At 40.8% G+C, this 26138-nt stretch overlaps 1 protein-coding gene across 8 annotated transcripts; it reads left to right on the top strand.

The window, feature by feature from the left end:
• The first annotated feature begins 4004 nt into the window (after window positions 1-4004).
• On the top strand, window positions 4005-25495 carry B3GALNT1 (beta-1,3-N-acetylgalactosaminyltransferase 1 (globoside blood group)). Of its 8 annotated transcripts, none has more exons than XM_003256392.2 (4): window positions 4211-4765; window positions 6473-6564; window positions 8754-8849; window positions 22587-25495. In XM_003256392.2, the coding sequence occupies exon 4, from the start codon at window positions 22621-22623 to the stop codon at window positions 23614-23616; it is 996 nt and encodes a 331-aa protein (XP_003256440.1). In that variant the 5' UTR covers window positions 4211-4765; window positions 6473-6564; window positions 8754-8849; window positions 22587-22620; the 3' UTR covers window positions 23617-25495. The 8 variants fall into 8 exon arrangements, 7 of the variants coding, with proteins under 7 accessions (XP_030678634.1, XP_003256440.1, XP_030678631.1 ...); XM_030822771.1 differs by lacking the exon at window positions 4211-4765 and adding an exon at window positions 4929-5210 and having other exon boundaries at window positions 22587-25494; XM_030822773.1 differs by lacking the exon at window positions 4211-4765 and adding an exon at window positions 5225-5458 and having other exon boundaries at window positions 6476-6564.
• Window positions 25496-26138: the final 643 nt, after the last annotated feature.

The raw sequence follows: 26138 nt of genomic DNA, 5'->3' as shown, positions 1-26138 counted from the left end.
TTTTTATTTGTCCAGCTCAAAATGTCATTTTTTTTCTTTTAATTCTGTAATTCTCTGTATCTACCTGTCTGTCTCTCCAGTTTGGGAAATGCAGTTTGCCCCATAACCTCACTCTTCCAAAAAATACACAAAGAGTTAAGTATTTTTAAGTTTGTTTAGCTTTTTACTTGTTATTAGGATGGAATGGTGACTTCTAAGGTCTTACATGCTGGACTGAAAACCAGAAGCCTGAATGAATTTTGAAGGATGAAAAGGGATTCCTATACATCTGCACTGTTCAACATGGTGGCCACTTACTCACATGTAGCTACTGAAACTTAAACTAAGTAAAATTTAAAATTCAGTTCCTCAGGATCATTAGCTACATTTCGAGTATTCAATAGCTACATGTCATTAGTGTCTACAGTATCAGAAAATACCTAAGAGCATTTTTATCATTGCAGAAAGTTCTATTGAACAGTGCAGCTCTAGACTCTTGCTACTCAAATTGCAGCCTAACAACCAGCAGTATCCTATTACCAATTGGTGGGTTGTCTGTTTTTGTTTTTGTCTTGAGACAAGGTCTTGCTCTGTCACCCAGGCTGGAGTGCGGTGGTGCAATCACAGCTCACTGCAGCCTTGACCTCCCAAGCTCAAGCAATCCTCCCAGCTCAGCCTCCTGAGTAGCTGGGACTACAGGTGCACGCCACCATGCCAGGCTAATTTTTGTATTTTTAGTAGAGGCGGGGTTTTGCTATGTTGCCCAGGCTGGTCTTGAACTCAGGAGCTCAAGCTATCTGCCCATCTCAGCCTCCCAAAGTGCTGAGATTACAGGCATGAGCCACCGTGCCCTGCACAGTTGGTTTGTTAATAGGCAGAATCTCTGGCCCTATCCAGGACCTAATGAATCAGAATCTGCTTTTAATAAGATTCTCCAGTGATTCCTATGCACATTTAGGTTTGAGAAGCATTGCTATAGTGGTTGTGGGACTTGGATGAGTCAGATGGGTGTGGTTCTGGGATGGAGGGACTCAGAGAATAAAACTGTACTCTGAGATAACAGTGGGCACAATGACAGTGCATGAAAATGCATGCATGGCAGGAGCTGGTAGGCTGAGGCAGATTACAAAAGGTTCTGTAGCCCTTTGGATTGTGCCCTGTGGGAAGCCACTGACCAACTTAAAATAGGAATGCCTGACAAGATCTGGGTTTGAGGAAGACAGCCTAGTGGTAATCTGAAGGACCTGATGGGCAACTTGGAAGTCAAGGGAGCAGACAGTAAGCTCTGATACAAACCTAAATAAAGAATGAGGCTTTCTTGGCTGCAGGCATCTCAGAGAGGAGAGGGAGAGAGAATCCACAGGGACTTGGTGACTGACTGGACATGTGGAATAGAGAGAAAGATGAAGTGAGATTTGAACTTGGATGAGTGATAAATGGAGCTGCTTTGTACAAATCAGGAATCCAGGAGAATAAACAGATTTTATGGGAAGGTACTGAGGTTGGCCTAGACATGTTAAGTTTGAGGTATCTCTGAGACATTTGTTCGCCAGTTTCCCTACCTGTCAAATGATAGTAATGACAGTATCCGCCTCCACAGTATTGGTGTATTAATAATCAACTGATATAGTGTATGTGAATATACTGTATTAACGTTTAAGTGTTACATATGTGTTACTAGCATGACTCTTGCATGTATTTGTAATCTGAAGGATGGAGGCAGAAGAAAGGCTGAAGATATTGTCTGCATTTGCACAAAGGCAGTGTCATATATCAAATTCAGTAAGACAGGAAGTGCTGGAGGAAAATGCTGAAGAGAATGAAAGATGTGGATAGTCAAGTAAGAAATGTAAGATAACAAATCATCAATTAGAAATACACCCCAGCTGCTTCTAAGCATAATAAATTGTCAAAGCTTTCCATCCAGTGGAAGAAGACAGTCACAGTAAGATTTTGGAGAAGGCACATATTGAAAAATTCAACTGAACAATTAGTAGAAGCATTTCCTGTAGATTAGAAACCCTGTCCAGAACCACATCTGCCTTGAAACATATATAGCACATATTACAAAAGAACTGTTGTTACATTTCAATTTTCATCTGCAGACAAATTTAAGGTTAAAATGTAATATACCCTTAAAGGTGATTGCTAGTTCAAACTTATCATTAGGCATATGGCTTCCTAACTCTTGATTATATGTTTGGAAAATTGCTAGGAAGTTTTCCATCTGATTGATCAGATGGTATTTGAGTGTGAAATATAACTCTTTGATGCGTGCTTTTCTTCTGGAATTTGTAGACAGTGCAGTGTTCTTACATTTATTTTGCTTTTGTGAAATAAGCAAATAACCTGACTTTAAACCTCAGCAAGGCTATTCAACTAAATTCCATATATATCTATTGAAGATACATTACAGCAAGGCAGTGTGGTAGGGCCTGTCTCTTCCCTCAGGTTGCTGATAATCTCATGGCAGAGACACCTGTAAACAAGTTCTGAGGCAAGTGAGTGCTCACAGAATTATAAACAGGTTTGGGTAGTTTGGGGACAGAAGTGAGTAAGAACAATAGCTGCCATCAGATATCATAAATTTGAAGTTTGATGATTTACTTTCAAGAATAAGGTTCCTGCCACTTAGTTTAGCTAGTTCTGGCCACATTATCTGCAGCTTCTTCCATCAAGAGGCAGAGTCTATTTGCCTGTCCCTTGGATTTGGAGAGGGCTCACAATTTGCTTTGATCTGTAGAATTTGGCATATATGATCTTGTGTGACTGCCAAGTCTAGGCCTTAAGAAATTTTACAGCTTCTGCCTGCTCTCTTCTGGATGTTGCCCACAGACCAAAAACATAGCCTACTGCAGGATGAGAGGCCACATGGAGCCGAGAGCAGACGCATGAGTGAGACCACCTTAGACTTTCAGCTTAGCTGATTCTCCAGTTCAGGGATCAGCAAACTACAGCCTGTAGGCCATAGCCTGCTTCTGTATGGCCCTTGAGCTATGAATAGCTTTGTTTTTAATAGTTTATAAAAATTAAATAAAAAAGAAGAGTATGTGACAGAGACAAAGTCTAAAATATTTACTGTCTGATCCTGTTTTACAGAAAACTTGGCCAACCCCTGCTACAGCTGAATGTATCTATATGAGTGAGTCCAATCAAAACCAGAGAGGAACCACATAACCAACCTTCAGAATTATGAGAAATATTAAATTGACATTTTTGCAAGCAACTATATTTTGGGAGAGTTTGATCTGCAGCAATAGATGACTCAATCACAAGCTGATAAATGCTACACGAAGTAAAAGGAGACTGCTTCAAAGGAAATAATCTCGTAAAGGTTTTGGACTTTTTTGTCTCACTTCATTTAGGAGAATTTCTTACCCCAATCTGTTGTCCATGGCTCTGCTTTGCATTCCAGGGAAGTTTTGGCAGCTATGAGCACATATACCTGCTGGTTACTGAAAGGACATTCAAATCATTTTAAAAATGAGTATTGAAATACAACTTTTCTAAAATTTTAAGAAACAGAATTTGTAAAATATATTATTAATGCCCTAAAGCATTCTTCCAAATAAGAGGTCTATTTTTTCAGCATATTAACCTATTTGCAGTGAAACCTGTCTGGTTTTGTTATTAATGGACCTCCTTGACTTAGTGAGGTGAACTGTCAGCCCAGGTGGGGTGAAGAATGGCTGTGATAAAGGCGTGCAGCAGGGCAGCAATCACTTTACCCTCGCAAAGGACACAGCTACCTGCCAAGGCTGGAACCAGGAAAACAATCTCAACTATAATTTAGATCTGATTATTATAATTTAGATCTGATTATTTATGCAGTGCCAACTAAGTCCTTGACTTACACTGCTACTATCTAAACTTACTTTTGTTGTACACCCATTTTGATCTCTATATTCACCCCTATTATTTTCAGAGAACCTTCAAACTATCATAAGTAATTTTGCAGAAAAAGGCTATAAGGAAGAAGCAGTCAGGCCAAAGAGTCAGTAAACAAAAAGAAATGGTGGGCCACGTTTACAGTCTTGATACAAATGTGTGGGTTACAATCAGGCGTGGTGCTCATGGCTGAGCTTGGTAGTGGTTAAATACATGATCCAGACCCACTTGATTTTGAGGAAAGGACCAGTACAATCAATACTGCACATCTTGGTAAAAGGAGTTTGAGGAGATGGATCTGGGAGTTTAGGTCAGCTATGCTCAGGTGTACAAAAGCAACTCCCTGGGACTCCCATCCATACACAAGACATTGAAACCTGACGTGTCTCTCTTACCCCCACTCCATTCCCCATCGATTCCAGAAGAAGAACGGGCATTTCTTCTGAGACAGCAAAGAACTCCTCCTAAGATTTCCTCTTTCCTAATTAGTTCTGTATGAAATAGTTTAACAAGAAAATCCCTCCAGGGCCGCCTCGAGGCCATGCACTCACAGCTTGGAAAGACGACCAGGGAAAAAGGATCTCAAACAAAAATTCTAGCTCGACGTCTGCCACTAAGTTGTCTAATTTTGGCCAGCATCAACTAAAGGCATACATAACACTGCCGTGCTCGGAATGCAAGGTGACCGCGAGGACCCAGAGGGCGCACCATGCGAGCTCACAGGGCTGGGGACCGCCAAGGCCCGCGCTTGCAGCCAGGGGCTTCCGGCCGCGGCCCCGGCGCGTGGTCTGCGCGCGCCCGGCCGTGCGTGCGGATGCGGGGAGGCTGCGTGTGTGAGCAGGGCGAGAGCGCCAGCCACCTTCCCGCTTCCGAGCTGGGTGCGCGCCGAGCACAGGAGGTGAGTGAGAAGGGCGGCCCTGCAGGGTCTCCGAGGCGGTTGAGACCTGCCGCTGGGTGGAAGGCGTAGCCACCGGACCCGCCTTTCCCGGAACGCGCCGTCCTCGGAAACGCTTAGACCCCGGCAGCGAGGCCGGGAGGCACCGCCCACTCCTCTGGAGCGGAGCGTGGCCCGGGTTGAGCCGCCGCACCCTGGGGCTCAGGCTCGGGTCTGGGTGACGAGCAGCTCCCCGCCTCGGGTGAGCGCGGGAGAAGGGGCCCAGTGGGGCAGTGGGCGACGCGGAGGGCCCAGGCCGCGGCCGCATCCGCCGGTTGTCCACCTTGCCTTGCCCCAAGGTGCAATCCCTGCCTTGCGTCGCCTGTGCCGCTCCAGCCACCGTCAAATCCGGGTAGCGACCCGGGGCGTTTGCAGCGGTGCCGAGGAAGAGGACGGGAACGGCGTTACGGTATTGGTGGGCCCCTAACAGGCCTGCGGCGAACGCTTTCCCCAGCGCTGGGGAAGGGCCCCGGCGCAGGGATGTCGGAGGGATTGGGAAGGAATGTGAAACTAAGTGGGGAATGAGGCGAACGCGCGGAGAGAGAAGGAAATCCCACGGGGCTAGGGCTACAGGATTCCTACAGGCGGTGTTAAGGAGCATACCAGGCGTTTTAAAAAGATTCCTAGAGGTGCAACGGAGTCTCACTTTTCCAAGCAGTAAGGAATGATGCCATCCTCAAGCACGGGTTGTCGTTGAATTCAGTATTCGTTCGCCTTCTTACTGTTGGATTTAGGAGGGAGATTTGCAGGGCTTTCATGATTTTGTTTCCTCTGCATTTTGCACATATTCCCTGCGTTTAGGAGGTGGCTGCGTTGTGGGAAAAGCTATCAAGGGGAAATTGCCAAACCATGTCTTTTTTTCTGTTTTCAGAGATAAGGAAAATTTGGGTTTGCAGTGTTCAACTGGGAACAAGTTTTTTAGCTACTCCCAGGAGGCTTAAGCAAAAGAAGGGCGCTGAATTTGTGCTCTTAGTATGTGTCGATGCCTGATAAAAGCACAAATTACCGAACGTGTATCAGTCTGGAGAAGAGAACTGTTTATTACTAAGAGATAAGAGACTATGACTTTTTTTCCCCCTCATAGACTAAAATGTTCATTCAAATGAATGGCCATTGGATAACTCCAGATCTGAAAATAAACACTGTTGTCAAAACAGCGTCCAGGCCGGGCGCAGTGGCTCAAGCCTGTAATTCCAGCACTTTGGGAGGCCGAGGCGGGCGGATCACCTGAGGTCGGAGTTCGAGATCAACTTGGCCAACATGGTGAAACCCCATCTCTACTAAATATACAAAATTAGCTGGATGTGGTGGCACACACCTGTAATCCCAGTTCCTCGGGAGGCTGAGGCAGGAGAATTGCTCGAACCCGGGAGGCAGAGGTTGCAGTGAGCTGAGATTGTGCCATTGCACTCCAGCCTGGGCAACAGAGTGAGACTCCATCTCCAAAACAAACAAAAAACAAAAAAATAGTGTCCAAATATAATTTCAGATTAGAGCATGAGGTGATTTGAAAACAAGAAGAGAGGATCAAGGCTTTTCCAAAAATGAAAAAGGTGTTGATACATAATAAATGGCTCCAAAAACTACTTGCTAAGTATACAACATTGATTTTAGATGTCATAATTCCTAATGTCATGACTCATATATTTTTTTTTCTGTTCTTCTGTTCAGTAGTTCACAACAGATCTGAGTGTTTTAATTAAAGCATGGAATACAGAAAACAACAAAAAACTTAAGCTTTAATTTCATCTGGAATTCCACAGGTAAGTTCATCTACTTTTAAATTATAAATTATCCTAATTAGTTAAAAATGCCCGTAATAATGCCCTTTACAAGGTTTTAAGTATCGATGCAGCCACGAAGTTTGTTGTATATTCTAGTATGATTCTTTCATCAGAGGATTTGAAGAAGTTCAAGAGTGAAGCTCTACTAAGCCATTTTGGATAATATATTTTTTTCTTTTTTCTTGCTTGAAAAATAGAGACAAGGCCACTTTATGTTTCCCAGGCTGGACTGGAACCCCTGGGCTCAAATGATCCTCCTACCTCAGCCTGCAGAGTAGCCAGGACTTCAGGTGTGTGCCACCTCACCGGGCTATAATAATATATATATTTTCTAAAAAATTGAATTATTAAAATATGGCTTTTCAGGAAAACCCAATAACTATAAAAAGTTAATTTGGTGGGTCATATTCAACTCCAAGTTCTGACTCAGTTCCCTTTATGCCTAAGAAAATGCTCCCTTGAGTACTTTTTCTCTTTCCCCTTTGGATGGATGATGTCTCTTCTTCTTGTGCCCAGCCTCCAGCTTTGTTCCATCCACCATTGGATGATGCAGGTAGAACTCTCTTTTAGGAAATGCCTTTGTCCCTTTCACAACTATATTATGTCCAGACCAAAGCAGCTTTTAACGGGATGGATCATTGTTGCTCGCTGTGGGGTAAACTCCCACTGTGTGGTAGATAGCCACATGGATGGGGTCAAGCACATGGAATCAAACAGGATACTCTTAATGACCTTGCACAACAGATGCACTCAAAAGTTACAGTTCATTTAACAGCGGATTGTCTGGCAAACATCTCTCTTGGGACTATGGACAGTGCTTTTATACTAATAAAAAAGTTGTATATTATAAATATTGATTTGCTTTTGTTACCAGGCCTTTTGGCATATTGTGAATTAGAGGCTAGGGAAAGATGAGAGGATGAGCTAGAAATATAGCAATTTGTCATGCATCAGCATGGGGAAGGAAGATGAAGCCACAGAACATCTATAGGGTAGGGCCCCAAGTGCTGGAAGGTTGGGAGATTTGGCTGGGGAGATAACTTGAACTCCTTGAATCTCTGAGACATTAAGGAACTAAAAGAAAGCTAGAGTAGGTTATCAGTTTCCCACCCCATGTATTTCTGACACTGAACACAGGTAGGTAACTGGGATCCCATTGTCTGTTGCTTCTCTTTCTGTGTCTCTTATCTGGAACTATATTTAGCTATTTTGTTTCCAGAGTTTGTTTCCAAGAATGGAGTTACTACTTTCTATGCAAAAGCAAAATGGAGTAGCTGAGACAGACCCTAGGGCCCACAAAGGAAATATTTACTATCTGCCTTTTATGGGGAAAAAAGTTTGCCCACTTCTGGAATAGAACATGGATTTCTGCTAAACTCTCAAGCTGTGCATTTTGAATAGTCTCATAAAAGTTAGAATAAAGAAGTCCTCCTGTTAAAACATTTCACAGGCCTGCAGCCACCTATTCCTGCAGCATGACATGAGGGCTCAAACCATATCTCATATCTGGAATTGTATTTGGCTACTATTTTGGTTACAGACTTTGTCGTTGAGAATAGAGTTATGCACTTTCTAAGATAAAAAATTACCATCAAGTTTTATCTCAGTATTAAATAGTTCCTTTCTCCATACTGATACAGGCTCTAAATTTATGCGTCTATTGGGCACTAACACATTCTGAGAGTGTAAACTCAGTTCCCTGCTGTGGATTTTGGTCACTAATTTGGAAACATTTGAGCTGGAAAGCCTCCCCCATGTTCTCTAGGTGGGCCTCACTCATGATGTTCGTTCGGTGTGAAGTGTGTAGTTGTGAGTCTTCCACCATGCTCTGCATTGAGTGTCGGCAACTTGAGGACAGGGCTTGTCTGTCTGCTTCCCCACTGCTGCCCCAACCTCTAACACAGGTCCAGAACACTGAATGAATGAATGAAATACCCTCAGATGACTAAGGCAAAGGTAATTGATGGCTTAACTAACAAGAATGGTAAAGAACTGTAATATTCTCAATTTAGGGTAATAATGGGAAGAAATGTTAACTAGAGCAGCTCCTCGATGCCCTTCCTCCAGTTGATAAAGCTCTTTGTAACAAAACAGACACAGAAAGCCCAGCTTTCAGGGCAGTCTCACTGCTGTTCTGCCTGACTTGTGTGATCTTTGCTCTGTTCCAGTTTTCTTAGCTCCCTGGACCCGGTTGACCTGTTGGCTCTTCCCACTGGCTGCTCTTATCACGTGGTGCTCTCCGACTGCTCACCCCAAGTGTAAAGGTGTGTCTGCTTCTGCTGCATTCTTTGCTCCCTGCCTAGAATCTCAGGAGGCTGTGAGATTAGATGTGAGGTTGGTCTCTCCTGGGGCACTGTGCCCTGGCAGAAGGAGCTTGGCATTTGGAGTTGAAGGGCTTGAGTTTGGATTCCATGTCTTCCTCTACCTGGGCTGCACTGTTCCCTGGAAAATGGGATTGATGTTAACACAGATTTTACAGTGTCATGAAATGTGCTTTGTAATTTGTAGTTAGAAGCACTATAAACTTGTATAGTGCCCAGAAGTTCACTATGCCTTTAAAAAAAAAAAGGCCTGCTAAAAATCCTAACATGTCTTGCAAATTATTAAGAGTGATTTTTTTTATGTTCTTACTGGAATATGCAGATAGGGCAGAAGCAAAAAGAAAATTGCAGCTAAATTTTCCTTCTAAAGTCCTGCTGCTTTTGTTTGCTCCTCATTTTTCTCAGCCCAAACCCAGAAATCCGTAAAAGATTCTGCATGCCACAACCCAGAAATGTATCAGAGATTCCCATATATACAGGGATTGTTTTACCTACAAGAAAGTAGTTTGTATAACAGTATACACACACATATATATATATATGTGTGTCTTACTTGTGTCTTTAAAAACTCAGATGTCTTCTACCTCAGCACACTGAAGCAGCAGGCTTCCATTTTAATGAAGCTTTAATGAGAGACATTTTCCCACACATCTTAGAAGATACCTGAGGGTGGTGGTGCTGCAACCAGCAGGGTTTCAAGGGCAGAATTGGGAAATGGTAATGGAGTCTAGGTATTTATACTCACTGTCTACCTAAAACTGTGTGACAACTACAGAGAGTGGTGCTCGAGGTGGGCGTTTTTCTTAAACTCAGTAACTACTTCAGATTCATTCTTAAAAACTGAACAATTTAAAATATGCCAAAATGAAACCTTTTCTGTGAACTGCGTTTTAAACATCAATAACAAAGTTATGGAACCTTGTAGTTAGAAGGGACCTTTGACGTTTCTTAGAATAACACTATCTTTGGTTTCTCATTTGCCTTATGGAGTGATACTTACATATTATTCAAAATAATTTGAAAGTATTTACCATGGCACTTCTAAGCTTTTCTTGTCTCCAGAACAGAATATCCCCAGTTCCTTCAGCCACATGTCATGCAATCCTTATGGGAGAGGATAAACCCTTCACCAAATGAGTTACCCTCTTGTAACTTCAGTGACCCTTTCAAAATGGAACTCATATGGAGCTATGGAATTATGACTCCCTTTTGCCCAGATGCTTTTTCCATTTCATGAACCTAGGAGTGTATTAGGGGGGTGTGTGTGTGTGTATGTGTTAGAGAAGGGGGACACTAGTATTCACTTGTAGAGTTTCTGTTAGCACTGCCATTCATTCACAAGTACTTGGGAGTGCTTCCTGTGTGCCAGGCACTATGCTAGGTGCTGGGGACACAGTGGTGTGCAAGAATGAACATCATCTCTGTGCTGGTAGGGCCAGATGCTGCCTGAGAGGTATCCTAGCCCAATGTCCTAGAATTCTGCTGAGAAATAACTCCCCAAATTCAATGACTTGGCCTCCCTGCCAGAGCTAGAATCCTTGTTTCCTGACTGCCCAGTTATTCCTTTACTTCACCACCTTTTATCATATTGGACTCATACTCAGCTAAACCGTAAGGTCTGCCTAGGCTGCTGTTAAAATGGCCCCCCTATCCTGCTCTTGTGCAGCTGGTTTTTTGAACTCTGACATAGGACAATAAATGTGTTCCCATCAAATTTCATCTTGCTGTCTTTAGCTTTTTCTCACCTGTTAAAACCTTTTGGATTGTAATTACATCTTTCAATGAATTTGTCATTTTTTCCTGTTTTTTTCTTGCCTACAAAATTGAATAAGCCCACATTCCGTTTCTTTAATTAGAAATATGAAATGAGAAAAGGCTAAAGATAGGCCTGTGATTTTTTTCCCCAGTTTGACAAAGATGCTTCAGTCAACCTTAGAACATCAGGAGGGCAGGTCTCTGGCACTTTTGTGTAACACTATTCCCAGAGTCCAGCACAAGCCCAAGAAATGTTTCTTGAACAAATGACTGCATGAAAAATACACTGGCTATGATGGATCAGCCAATTTTTAAGCCATCTAGCCACTATCATTACTCACATTTTCCCATTTTGTTCAGAAGGACTTTAAGTGTCCAGCTGTCTTTACAGAGAAGCTTGATTCTTAGGTGTTATCTAGGAGTTACCTTGATCTTCTGTTGAAGAACCCTATTGCAGATGGGGCTTAGGTTAGTCAAACAGAGCATTCTCAGTGAATCTCTTCTAGCTCCTGATGGTCATTGCATTTGTGTCATAAGTGTTCACTCATGTTTACAGAGTCTCAGCAACTTATTCAGGGTTATTTGGAATACAGATTCATTAACATTAGTCCCTTCAGGAATTTCTCCATTGCCAAAAAGTGAACTTGTTGGGGAGGACTTGTTGAAAACTGGGTGAGGGTTTGGAAGAGCTGAGCATGATTTGCGTGGAAACTGGACTAAACTTCCCTTTCTTTAAAGTTCCTGGTTTAGCCACTCGAATAGCTGGCATTACAGGCATGCACCAGTATGCCTGGCTAATTTTTGTGTTTTTATTAGAGATGGGGTTTCACCATGTTGCCAGGCTGCTCTTGAACTCCTGGCCTCAAGCAGTCTGCCAGCCTTGGCCTCCCAAAGTGCTGGGATTACAGGCATGAGCCACCATGCCTGGCCAAAAGTTTCTGGTTTAGCTCTGACAACTCTTCTCCTCTGAGGAAGAACAGAGGTGCTACACTGTGAAAGTATGAAGATACCAGGTCAGTAGGATAAAACAAGGCAGGAGGAAAGCTTTTGTAGTGCAGTGGCTACAGACTCCACTTGGGGTGGTGAAGATACCTGAGTTTTCAGTGCTGCTTTGCAGGCTCTGACACCCTGACTAGTGAACAGGTGTCCAAATCTCAAGCTGGTTAACTGAAAGATAAATGTTATAATAATGGTGCCTACTTTATAAGATTGTGGTAGTCATCAAACGAATGGAAATATAAAACGTACTTACTACAGTGCCAGGACCAAGCAAGGAGTGTTGCTAAAATTTTGGAGAGAGGGGAGTATGAAGAAGTTGGATAGAGTAGAAAGCAGGTTCTTTTTAACATGAGCCTTTGTTTCCCCTGACAGAGTAAAACATTTCATTTTTAAGTGTTATCAGATTAAGTAAATATACCAATTGCTATTCATTCAGTAAATAAAATTTCACTTCCTATTATATGTCCAGCTGTATGCTCCACAGTAAGGAGAAAAATGTAAACCATATCAAATATGCACAATCCTCAAAGTAGCCTGATGCCACTTGAATATCACATGCACTACAGCTGGAAAAGGTTCTTGTATTTTGCAGCTCTTGTCCAGTTGCTACAAGTGCCTATGGTGAGACTTGACAGTGTGAATGGTGCCCAGAAAAAATGATGTTCAGTTGTAGAAAGACTATGGGGCAGAAAGAAGGATCCCAGGAGAGGGGAGCACATGTGCAGAGGCGGAACCAAGAACTGTCCGTTTGGCTTTGTGGATCTCTACCAGTAGTTCTTTGGGGCTCGTATTTGCAGGATAGCAGAACATCAGGCGCTGGGAGATTCTAGGAAAACACAGTCCTTGGACTCTAGGAGAAGACTTACTGATTTGGAAGGAGAAGGTGGATCCACTAAGATTTATTTGCATGTTTAATTGTATTATAGAGCACGTCATGCCACGTAAGACACATTTGGGAGTTAGGAGCAAGGTTTGTAAAGGAAATGTAGACAAATAATATATGTAGAGGAAGCATATAGTGTGGACTCTGATAATAACAGCAATACCATCTACTTAGCCCTTACTGTGTGCCAGCCCCATCCTAGATGTTTAGCACGTATTATTTCATGTAGCTCTCGCAATAAACCCGCAAGGAAGGTATTATTGCTCCCATTTTACAGAAAAGGTAACTGAGGCTTTAAAAGGTTGAGTAATTTGCTCAAGTGGATTTCAGTGCTTCTCAAACTTCAGTATGTCCACAAGCCACCTGTTAAAAATGTTTCTGATTCACTAGGTCTAGGGTGGGGCCTGGGGCTTTGCATTCCTAATACACTCCTAGGTGGTGCCCATGCACTTTGAGTAGTGAGGGTCTAGGCATCACATTCAAATCACCTGGGAGCTTTAAAAATACTGCCACCTGGTGCTCGCTTTGGCAGCATGTATACTAAAATTACTGTCACCTGAGCCCTGCCACCCTCTGAAACTCTGATTTAGTTGGCCTGGGATCCAGCTTGGCTTCCAGTATTTTTCAAGTTCTCTGAGAGATTATAATGTGCCGCAAAGTGAGAACCACTGGGTTAAAGAAGAGGGGAAGAAAAAGTAGTGGTCAGCTGGCACTGGTTGTGTTTATTTCTAATATAATCAGGGGAGGGCCTCAAACACAAAGCAGCAGTGAGTTGTGAAAATAATTAGATGTTTGACGAGTCTAATTGAATGGTAGAGTTTTATATTGCTTTATGAGTTAATGTGTTTAGTTTGAAAGGGTACTGGGGAAATTTCCCTCAAAGATGTGAATTGATATGTGAGTTATTTTCACTTTATAAGGAATATACATGATTGGTGTAATGATGATTTGAATTAAACTTAACATGCACAGGACCTTTTTTTAGGCGATTAAGATTTCCATTCCCTTTGCAGTATTTTATGTAGAAGAAAAGTTAGAATGTTGCAAAACTGACAGTAGTTTGGTAATTATCTATAACAGTTAGCATATGGATGATCCTGACTCTAGCGTGCTTGGACCTAAAATTTAACAGAAATTTGTTTCTTGTTTTTTTTGGACCTTTTAAAATGCACATGATCAGAATCAGCATAGCCTGTTACAATAAGGTTTTGTTATTAGAAGAGAGCTGAGGAAAAGCATAATCAACAAATTCAGTTTACTTTTGGATTCGGTTTGTTCTTGGGAATATTTACTAAGTGGTAAAAGTACGTTACCAAACCATTTGCAAAGTATGCAAATATTACAGAGCGCCTACTACGTGTTAGACAATGGATATGTAGCAGTGAATAAGTTGGGTCAGGTTTTCCCCCTCTCCAATCTTACATTCTTTTGAAGGAAATGGACAATAAACAAATAGAAATAGATTTTTAAAAGTCTAGATAGGGTTAAATGCTGAGAAGGTGTTAGGTTTAAATCCCAGCTGAGGTCCAACAAGGTGTTAGGTTTGAGTCCCGGCTGAGGTCCGAGGGGAGTGGGTGGATGGGCGAATAGCTGAAAGAACACTCGGGGGGCTTTAGGCAGGTGAAATGTAGTTTTATTCAGCAGCTTTTTAATCAGCAGCTTACTTACACTCTTTTTCACAGTTTCTTTATCTTGGCTGTTTGCTTCAGCTTTGTGGCTCCTCTTATGAGCCTGCTCCTGCTGGCCCCACCCTTGCAGCTGCACTCCCTGGCCTATAATACCAGTGTCAGGGTTAGCAGCTTAATTTTTTCCCTCTGGGCATAAGTCCCCACTTCCCGCTTTCAAGGCAATCCACTCTCCCTTACAGGGGTCAGTAGCATTACTCTCTCTGGGCATTAGTGCACCCCCAAGCCATATCAAGCCAACTCGGACCCCGTGGGCAGCATCAGCAGGGCAGTTATACCTTTTACAAACAATAGCAACTCAAAGCCAAGTATAAACTTACAAAGACAGGTTATCTAACAAGTGAAGTATGTGCCTGTGCCCTAAGCTTGCTAAGTCACTTTGGCCCAGATATTCGCCTTGGCCTATTCCTTAACCAAAGCACATTCATATACTTTGTGGAAGGGAATAACGAGGGATGTGATAGAAAATAAGTGCTGGGGGAACTACTTCTTGAGATAGGGGGTCAGGGAAGGACTCTCCTAAGTGACACTGTGCTGAGATCTGAGGCATGAGAAGGAGCCAGCCTTTCCAACAACCAGCTTTTTGGTTGGAGGGGCAGAGTAAGTGCAGGCTCTGCAAGGGAGGAAAATAGTTGACATATTCAGGGATAAGAATGGGAGCCAGGCCGGGTTTGGTGGCCCACATCTATAATCCCAGCACTTTGGGAGGCTGCAGTGGGAGGATTGCTTGAGTCCAGGAGTTCGAGACCAGCTTGGGTAACATAGCAAGACCCCATCTCTATATATTTATATATTTTTTAATTAAAAGATTAAAAGAATAAAAAAGAATGGAAGCCATTGTGGTTGAAATAGGATTGGGAGGGAGTAGTATTAGCAGATGAAAGAGGGACTTATATAAACCCATGGAGCCAGAGACTTGACAGATCTTCATAAAAAATGTGAATATGGTTGCCTGGCATTGTGGCACATGCTTGTGATCCTAGCTACTGGGGTGGATCACTTGAGGCCAGGAGTTTGAGGCTGCAGTGCAAAATAATTGTGCCTGTGAATAGCCACTGCTCTTCAGCCTGGGAAACATAGCAAGACACATCTCTAAATTTTTTTTTAATGTTAATATTGTTATTTTTAAGGCTTTATTGTCTCTATGCTTTTTTGGCATTCCCTAAATTTTCTGTAATGAACATATATTACATTTGCAGTTAGAATAATTATTTTTTAAATAATTACATTTGATTTCTTTTTGCAGGAAATAGCCAACATTTTTGCACCCCAGGAAAGAGTTTCAGGTTATTTTGGCTTAAATAATTGTGCCATTGTAGTATCTCTGTTTGTCTGTTTTCCTGGAATCTTTGCATTTAAACACTGATACCCCCACTTATTTTCTAGTGATGTCCAGTATGTTTTTGGTGTAAAATAAAAAGGTGTATATCTGCATGAACAATTAGTTACTATTCTTGTTAAAAATTTGTATTTCAGGTTTTAAGGGTAGGAATTTTCAGTCTTCCTTGTGAAAATGATAAGGCTGTGATGCTGCTATACTGTTTATATCGAGGTTCAATGGTTGCAAGAAAGTAAAACTAAAAGCAGCTCTGGTCAGAAGAGCTCCTTAGCATAGGAAGCATAGTGAGCAGGGAGCACACTCCCTGGGATCTAGCAGCCAAGAACGTGAGATCTGGAGTGTTGTTTGAGTTTGTCTCTACCACTTACAAGTCTGTGATTTTGAGCGTATTGACTCTCCCCAAGCCTTAGTTTTCTCACCTATTAAAAGGGGATAATAGGGGTTTTTAAAGCACCTTAATTCATGTGGCTCTCATGAAGATTACAGGATCTGGTGCCTGGAAGCAGTTACTGTTGCCCTGTCCGGGTACCATTGTTAATACTTGTTAACACTGAGTGCACACAGTGATACACAGAATGACCGACTGGACTGTCAAGCTTTGAAAAAATGTTTGTAGTGAAGTATGACATACAAAAAGGTGAACAAGGTGAATTGTCAAACTCAACACAGAGTAAGGTGAATTGTCAGAGTAAACATGGCTACCACCTAGAAAGTCCCCTCATTCCTTCCCAATTATATTTCCTCCCTCTCCCCAGAGGTTACAGTGTCCTAATTTTAACAACATAGCTTAGTTTGCCTACTTTTCAACTTTGTGTAAATGGAAACATAGTGTCTATTCTTTATGTGCTTGGCTTTTTTCACTCAACATTATGGTTGGCAGATTGTCCATCATGTCATGTGATGTGGTAGTTTGTCGATTTTGGATAATGTGCTGTTATATAGATTTCTCTCCGCTACTGTGGGTGGATATTTGGGTTGTTCCCATGTTGGGGCTGTCATGACTAGTGTGTTGTAATGACCTTTCTTGTACATTTTTTGAGGGGGGCTGCTGTTAGGACTTGAGCCCCCACTTGGATATTTCTTGATGTCCTTAACATACATACACCTTAATGGTGAGTGTTCTGCCTCGAGTGGGATTGCCATATTGTGGGGTACATATATGTTCAGCTTTAATAATGCTAAAAAGTTTTCTGAAGTAAATGAATCAATTTGTATTTACTCCAGACTACTACTACAATTTTTATGGGTTTAATAGTTCACAGAAACTGGCCTCTTAATTCAATAAATAAATCTCCTAGGATGGGATTTCCAAAGGTGTAGAATGCTAGTCCTGACAGAGGCTCTGAAAATTAAGCCTATTAAAATGTCTTCTTTGTTCAGAGAAATTTGAGAAACATTGCATATTATATCCTCTTCTCAGAGAATGTACCTTAACATATTAAAAACTCTGAGAAGCCCTCCACTAAAAAATAATAGTTTAGGCTGGGCGTGGTGGCTCACATCTGTAACCCCAGCACTTTGGGAGGCCAAGGCGGGTGGATCACGAGGTCAGGAGTTCAAGACCAGCCTGACCAATATGGTGAAACCCTGCCTGTACTAAAAATACAAATATTAGCCAGGCGTGGTGGCACGTGCCTGTAGTCCCAGCTACTCAGGAGGCTGAGGCAGGAGAATCACTTGAACCCAGGAGATGGAGGTTGCAGTGAGCCAAGATCACGCCACTGCACTCCAGCCTGGGCGACAGAGCAATACTCTATCTCAATAATAATAATAATAATAATAGTTTTAAGTTTGTTTGAATGATTTCTGATTGTTTTGGCCCACAGAGCCCTTTTGCGGCTATAACACCTGTAGATAAGACAGAGATACAGCCTGTGAGTGTTGGGGCATCGGGAAGGAGACGGCCATCTTTGGCTGCTGTAAAGCTACAGCATTTAATAACAGAAGTGCTGATTTCCCCCTCTCTGAGGATGGTGCTTTCATTGATGGTTGAAGCGTCGGTACACTTAATGCACTGGAAACTAATAACCTTTTTTATCTTTGGAGGTTTTCTGAGCTTTTCTAGTATTTGAGATGTTTTTTTCAGCTGCTGCAGATCAACCCCTAAATCAACAAGTAATTACTGGTGGCCTGCTGTTCACCCAGCATTGCACTAAGTCGGTGGGATAGATAAGATACTGTTAGCTTAATGGAAATTGTTTATAGTTGGCAAATTCATGTGTAGTTAATATAAGTACAAGTTTATCTGAAAATTTTTTTTTGTATGTACGGGGTCTCACTGTTCCCCCAGGTTGGTCTTGAACTCCTGGCCTCCAGTGATCCTCCCGCCTTAGCCTCCTAAAGTGCTGGGATTATAAGTGTGAACCACAGTGCCTGGCCACAAGTTTATCTTTTAGAAAATGGAAATTATTTTTAAGTTATAATTTCTTTCTTGACAGTGATGTGTGGCATTTAAGAAGTCAGTAATAAACTAATTGTGTACTTCCCTGTTGGGCCTTTTCATATTGTTTTCTATTCATCAATATTGTTGATTCTTCTCTCCGTCCCTCCCCTGGGACATGGCGTTTAGAACAGTGTCAGGGTCCTTGTAGCCCACTGCTCAGCTGTCCTAAGGAGGCAGGCCAGCTGCCCTGTGTTCTCACTATCAGGAAATGAACCAATCCGAGGTCTCTGGCCAGTTCGATTTCTATGACACACACATGCTATGAACACACGGGCCACTTCAGTTGAGCCCTTATTTATCTGCATGCCTGAGTATCGTTTTAAAAATACATTTATTTTTATTGATTGACAATTGTACATATTTATAAGGTACATGTGATATTTTGATACATGCATACAATGTGTAATGGTCAAATCAGAAATTCAGGATATCTATAACCTCAAAAATTTAGCATTTCTTTATGTTGGGAATATTCAGAAACCATTAAGTGCTCTTGGTCCTGGACCAGGCCCTGTGCTGACTGGTTAATCCAAGTTCTTTCCATTAAACCTCACAATAATTGAATTAGTTTTGTGATGCCTGATTTATAGCTGAAAAATGAAACTTTTGGCCAGGCGCGGTGGCTTACGCCTGTAATCCCAGCACTTTGGGAGGCCGAGGCAGGTGGATCACCAGGTCAGGAGATTGATACCATCCTGTAACATGGTGAAACCCCATCTTTACTAAAAATACAAAAAATTAGCCAGGTGTGGTGGCGGGCGCCTGTAGTCCCAGCTACTCGGGAGGCTGAGGCAGGAGAATGGCGTGAACCCAGGAGGCGCGGCTTGCAGTGAGCCGAGATTGCGCCACTGCACTCCAGCCTGGGCGACAGAGCGAGACTCTGTCTCAAAAAAAAAAAAAAAAAAAAAAGTGTTATGTTGTCTTAAAAATGAATGTTTCTATGTTTCTATTCTTTTTATTGGATGAAAGGTACTAAATGTTTCATTTGATCAAGATTAATAATATTATTTGAAACATTCATATCCTTTTTTATCTGCTTGATGTATCAGTTACTTAGATGTATTAAAAATCTCCCATTAGGATTATAAATTTTCCCATTTATACCCATACCCTTCAGGTTTTGCTTTGTATATTTTGATGCTATGTTTTTATGGTTATAGAGCTTCATGATTGTTATGTTTTTGGATGGTTTCTTCTTACAGAGCTTTATGATAAATTATCTTTTTGGATGGTTTCTTCTCTTAGTAAGAACATCTCCTTTGTCCCTTAATGATGTTTGTTTATTTATTTATTTTGAGACAGAGTCTTGCTGCTCTGTTGCCTAGGCTGGAGTGCAGTGGCAGGATCTCAGCTCACTGCAATCTCCGTCTCTCAGATTTAAGCAGTTCTCCTGCCTCAGCCTCCCGAGTAGGTGGGACTACAGGTGCGCACCACCGTGCCTGGCTAATTTTTGTGTTTTTAGTAGAGATGGGGTTTTGCCATGTTGGCCTGGTTGGTCCTGAACTCCTGACTTCAGGTGATCCGCCTGCCTTGGCCTCCCAAAGTTCTGGAATTACAGGCATAAGCCACCATGCCCAGCCTGAGAGTCTTTTTTTTAGTAGATAAGTTTACATTTATATTTACCTTAATTAACAGCACATTTAGATTTACTCCTGCCATCATCTTTTGTGTTTTGTGTTTGCATGCATTTTTTCTTTTTATTTCCCATTTTCCTACCTTATATTGAATAGACAGATAACTTACTTTGTTTCTGCTATTTCTCAATCAATTTGGAAGATAGTGTTCTATATTCTTTCAGTGATCAATGTGAAGGTTAATGTACATTCTTAAATGAACTTTTTAGCAAAATGTGAAGGTTTATCCATATCTCTTTGTTCCTTAAAATATACTAAGAATGTTAGCATATTTTAATTTTCCTATGAAACATCTTTTTGTAGCCATCATGTCATTTTTACCTAGTATTTTAGTTACATTTTTTAACCACATGAAACAATTTTTTGCCCCTCCCTCCTTTTCAGGATAATCTATTTTGACAGTAAGAATCATTTTAGAGAACACAAATAGGATGGAAATGATGCCAAGGGTAGAACCACAGCTGATAATAACAGCTTCTGTTTGTTGAATACCTAACACAGACCAGAAGTTTTGCATATATTATCACTAATTTGCACTATATTAATATCTTCAATATAGAGATAGGAAACTGAGGCTTCAGGAGATACATAACATACCCATTCATCCTGGTTGGTAAAGGACAGAGCTGGAGAGTGGACTTTGGTAGCTGGCTTTGGAGCCATCTGTGTTGTAGGTTACCTAGTTTGTTCTGGCCAGTTCTTGAGAGTCCGTTCCTCGCTTTTGGACTAGATAGTTTCTCCTCTTTTTGCTGCTGCTTTATTTTATTCATGGGTCCATAAATGATAGACATCATAACCATAGTCACATTCTCACATTTAGAAACTGTGGCTTATAGAATGTGTAAAAAATAACTTTTATAATAAGATTTGCCATTTTAAGTTCTTCCCATTATTGAAGAGTAGTAGAGCCTCCATCATCCATATGCAATTATAAATGGCACCCCTTACAACACTTTCCTTCTGTTTTTCCAAAATCTGTTGAAATATGCTGATTTGTTAGAATGAGATATTTGTTGTAATAAATGTACAAGTCGTTAGTGGCTGAGTTGTAAATGGTTCCCTCAAGGGTTGTGTAGTGCCCAGTAGCCAGGTGAGGAGAAAATGTATAAAGGCAGTGTTAATTACTTTCATAATTCTTGCTCTCAAACTATTCCATTTCAGGTTTTTTTCTGGGATTGGCAGCGTATGGCTAGTAAAGGGGATAGGGGAGGATAGGAGGTGGGTGGACAGATCTATATTTTATCCTTTTGCAAATGGAGATAGCATATCAAGCCTCAGTGTCCATTGCACTCCTGCCGTAGGCCTCCCTTTGTCTTGCGCTTTGACTCCTGAGAGAAAAATTGTTTTTGCCAACAAGGTCATAGAATGTAAGTGGAGAGGCAAGACATATATACATGGAACCGAACTGGAGAGAGTTTGCTAAAACGTATTGCGTTGTGTGGGTTAAAATATGGAAAGCATTATATATAGAAAAGATAATTGTGGCGAGACGTAATCAGGGCAAGTAAGAGATGACCAGACGAAGAGGACAAGGAGCCTTGAAATCCTGTTATTTTCATATGTATTAAGAGACAGAGGAGCTATATGTCCAGAGACCCTAAAGTTGTCCCAAGGTAGAACCCTTGGTAGACCAGCCTTCCCATAAGGACATAAATGTCCATCCTCCATAGTGAATTCCAGCTTTCCAAGAACCCTCCCCCATATAATTGTGGGTAAAAGGGCACCTGCCAGCAGCCTCCTCAGCCCACCCTTCCTCATGTTGTTCATCTGTCCCTTATGCTAAAGTTCCTTAGCATTTGCTGTAAACAGTGTGTACTGCACTGTGGTGCCATGTTTATACGTTGTCTTGGGATTTCTTCTTCCTCCTGTCTCCTGCTTCTTTTGGTCTCCTTAGTGCCTGGTCTTTGGGAGTAGAAGATGTCCAGTAAATACACATACATGAATGCCCTTAGACTGAAGTCTGTGCTCATGGTGCAAGGAAAGCTCTATGGAATCCCGAATTATAAACCACCCTCTGCCTTGAGGTCAGGAACAGAGCTGTCACTTTACAGTCTGAATGTTCTGTGCCTCCTCTCGTCTCAGCTGGAGCTTCTGTGTAAAAGCAAGTGTTTTAGGAGTTTCCATCCCATGATTCTGATTGGGTGTGTGATTTCTGAAGAGGTTGGAATGGGAAATGTGAAAATTTAATACTAAAGATGGGCCTTTGATTTAAACAGTTGCTATGCAGACTGAGCATTAAGTTTAACCAATGAGGTAAAAAGAGGGGAGAGGTGGTGGTTGGGGCAAGTAAAAGCTGTTTCATAGTCAGTGTTTGAAAACTCAAGAGAGATGATCCTGTTTGTGTCTGGAGGACTTGCCTTTCAAGTGAAGAATCTCTACCTTATCCCACATCAGCAGTCACTAAGAATAGAATAATGATCACTATAGGGTTTTTCTTACCCAGATTTACTAGAATCCGTATCAGAACACACAGCTGAGAAAGACCCTTTGTTTATTTGGGCATGTGGCTAGTAATATCCCCTTGAATTAAATCCTTCTTTTTTTATAGTTATAAAGAGGAGACACATTTTATTTATTTGTGCTTATGGTAGATTTATTTTTTAACCCACCATTACCCATCTCTTTCTGTCCCTATCATATCTGCACCTAAGATAGAATTATATTTAACAGTAAACTGTTAATTTAGGTAGAGTAGGATAACTACTACAAAATAATCAAAGGATATGTTTTAACCTTGGTCTTGATGTAAGAAGCTAAAATAGATTTTTGGTTATTGGTTTCTATTTGCTTATAGTTAAATGAAGTAGATTCAAGTCAGGATTTTTTGTTTTACTCTGGAGATTTTGTTCTCCTACTCTTTCTCCTTGAGTAGATAGTCAGATGTCTTTTGAAAATGTGTTTTGGGTGTGGAATATTAACCCCATCTTTGATAACTCTTCCAGAACCTTCGGCTCGCGTGCTTCTGAGCTGCTGTGGATGGCCTCGGCTCTCTGGACTGTCCTTCCGAGTAGGATGTCACTGAGATCCCTCAAATGGAGCCTCCTGCTGCTGTCACTCCTGAGTTTCCTTGTGATGTGGTACCTCAGCCTTCCCCACTACAATGTGATAGAACGCGTGAACTGGATGTACTTCTATGAGTATGAGCCGATTTACAGACAAGACTTTCACTTCACACTTCGAGAGCATTCAAACTGCTCTCATCAAAATCCATTTCTGGTCATTCTGGTTACCTCCCACCCTTCAGATGTGAAAGCCAGGCAGGCCATTAGAGTCACTTGGGGTGAAAAAAAGTCTTGGTGGGGATATGAGGTTCTTACATTTTTCTTATTAGGCCAAGAGGCTGAAAAGGAAGACAAAATGTTGGCATTGTCCTTAGAGGATGAACACCTTCTTTATGGTGACATAATCCGACAAGATTTTTTAGACACATATAATAACCTGACCTTGAAAACCATTATGGCATTCAGGTGGGTAACTGAGTTTTGCCCCAATGCCAAGTACGTAATGAAGACAGACACTGATGTTTTCGTCAATACTGGCAATTTAGTGAAGTATCTTTTAAACCTAAACCATTCAGAGAAGTTTTTCACAGGTTATCCTCTAATTGATAATTATTCCTATAGAGGATTTTACCAAAAAACCCATATTTCTTATCAGGAGTATCCTTTCAAGGTGTTCCCTCCATACTGCAGTGGGTTGGGTTATATAATGTCCAGAGATTTGGTGCCAAGGATCTATGAAATGATGGGTCACGTAAAACCCATCAAGTTTGAAGATGTTTATGTCGGGATCTGTTTGAATTTATTAAAAGTTAACATTCATATTCCAGAAGACACAAATCTTTTCTTTCTATATAGAATCCATTTGGATGTCTGTCAACTGAGACGTGTGATTGCAGCCCATGGCTTTTCTTCCAAGGAGATCATCACTTTTTGGCAGGTCATGCTAAGGAACACCACATGCCATTATTAACTTCACATTCTACAAAAAGTCTAGAAGGACAGCATACTTTGTGGAAAGTGTTAAATAAAGTAGGTACTGTGGAAAATTCATGGGGAGGTCAGTGTGCTGGCTTGCACTGAACTGAAACTCATGAAAAAACCCACAGACTGGAGACTGGAGGGTTACACTTGTGATTTATTAGTCAGGCCCTTCAAAGATGATATTTGGGGGAATTAAGTATAAAGGAATTGGAGGTTTTTGCTAAAGAAATTAATAGGACCAAACAATTTGGACATGTCATTCTGTAGACTAGAATTTCTTAAAAGGGTGTTACTGAATTATAAGCTCACTAGGCTGTAAAAACAAAACAATGTAGAGTTTTATTTATTGAACAATGTAGTCACTCGAAGGTTTTGTGTATATCTTATGTGGATTACCAGTTTAAAAATATATGTAGTTCTGTGTCAAAAAACTTCTTCACCGAAGTTATACTGAACAAAATTTTACCTGTTTTTGGTCATTTATAAAGTACTTCAAGATGTTGCAGTATTTCACAGTTATTATTATTTAATATTCAAACTTTCTGTGTTTTTAAATGTTTTGACGATTTCAATACAATATAAAAAGGATAGTGAATCATTCTTTACATTCAAACATTTTCCAGTTACTTAACTGATCAGTTTATCATTGATACATCACTCCATTAATGTAAAGTCATAGGTCATTATTGCGTATCAGTAATCTCTTGGACTTTGTTAAATATTTTACTGTGGTAATATAGAGAAGAATTAAAGCAAGAAAATCTGAAGTATTGTCTTGTTTTTAAAAAATACAGTCCCTAGTGTTTTTAGAAGTCACTTAATCTGCCTCATTTTTCCACCTGAAAATTAGGAATAATGTAGAATGCCAGGCAGTAATTTCCTTTTGGAAAGGACTCTGAAGGCAGAAAAGAAGGGAGAGAACTCCATGGGCAGAATATTATAAAAAGAGTGTCATATTCCAGCATTTGAATTGGAAAGAGAAGATTGAAGATCCAAGTTGCATTATTAATCTGCCCTATGTTTTTTTCTTTTAACAATCAGTTTGAGCTGCTGCTGTTATGAGTTTCTCATCAAGATGAAAGCCCTAATGTGTAAAGTCAAATCTGATTTAAATTTTGTGCTTTTATAGAAAGAAATTTCTTCATAGACATGGTGATATATCATTTGTTGGACCTGCTTAATAGTAGGTCAAAGAGGAACACTCCTTGCCCCCCCCATTCCTGGGTTTATGCAGTTTTCTTTTTAGAGTTTATGTAGGGCAAGTGGTTCTTTTTCTCTGAATTACAGGATGGAAAAAGGTCATATCCTTTGTCAGGAAATATAAACTTGAAAGTATGTAGTCAGCTCTTGTAATAATCATATTTATGATTGTCCTATATGAAAAACAACTTCAGTTAAAACTATAATGTGTGGTTCTCTATAACAAGGTGATGTCTGTTTCCCAGGGCTCAGACCTAATCCAGTTATAATAAAATCATTTAAATGAAATATTCTATGGAATCGATCTATGCCCTTGTTAATCTCCATCCATATAGGAGTCACTTTCTTTAAGACAGATGGTGGTAGTTATTTTTGTGGCATGGTTAGATTTGACTGGTTTTGCAGAAGATTACAGTCATGTACTGCATAATGACATATACAATAGTGGTCTCATAAAATTATAATGGAGCAGAAAATCTATTGCCTCATGATGTTATAGCCGTTTTAATGTCATAGCCTCGTGCATTACCCACGTGTCTGTGATGATGCTGGTGTAAACAAACCTACTACACTGCCAGTTGTATAAAAGTACAGCACATTCAGTTATGTACAGTACGTAATACTGATAATGACAATAAATGACACCGGTTTGTGTATTTACTTTTTATCATTATTTTAGAGTGTTCTCTTTCTACTTATTAAAAAAAAATGTTTAATACAGCCTTGGGCAGGTCCCTCAGGAGGTATTCCAGAAGAAAGCATTATCATCATAGGAGATGACAGCTCCATTCATGCTATTTCTCCTGAAGACCTTCCAGTGAGACAAGATGTGGTGATAGAAGACAGTGATACTGATGATCCTGACCCTGTGGGCCTAGGCTAATGTGTTGTGTTTGTGTCTTAAGTTTTTAACAAAGTTTAAAAAGTAGAAAAATAAAGTTTAAAATAGGAAAAAGCTTATAGAATAAGGATATAAAGAATATTTTTGTACAGTTTTACAAGATGTTTGTGTTTTAAGCTAAGTGTCAAAAAACTTCGACAAAAGAGTCGAAGTTTGAAAGTTTGTAAAGTTAAGTTACGGTGAGTTAAGGTTAATTACCGAAGAAAGAAAATTGTTAAATGAATTTAGTGTGGCCTACTTTAAGTGTGCCGTGTTTGTAAAGTCTACAGTAGTGCACAGTAATGTTCGAGGCCTTCACATTCACCCACCACTCACTCAGTGACTCACACAGAGCAACTTCCACCCCTGCAAGCTCTATTCATGGTAAGTGCCCTCCCTATACAGGTGTACTATTTTTTTCTTTTATACTA

The sequence above is a fragment of the Nomascus leucogenys genome, chromosome 11, assembly GCF_006542625.1.
Source record: "Nomascus leucogenys isolate Asia chromosome 11, Asia_NLE_v1, whole genome shotgun sequence".
Taxonomy (NCBI): domain Eukaryota; kingdom Metazoa; phylum Chordata; class Mammalia; order Primates; family Hylobatidae; genus Nomascus; species Nomascus leucogenys.
Note: the sequence above shows the minus strand (reverse complement) of the source record. Positions and strands in the feature narration are given on the sequence as shown.

What these genes read in the sequence shown, in the direction of transcription:
- B3GALNT1 (XM_003256391.4), top strand. Translation starts at nt 22,525, where the DNA reads ATGTCTTTTGAAAATGTGTTTTGGGTGTGGAATATTAACCCCATCTTT.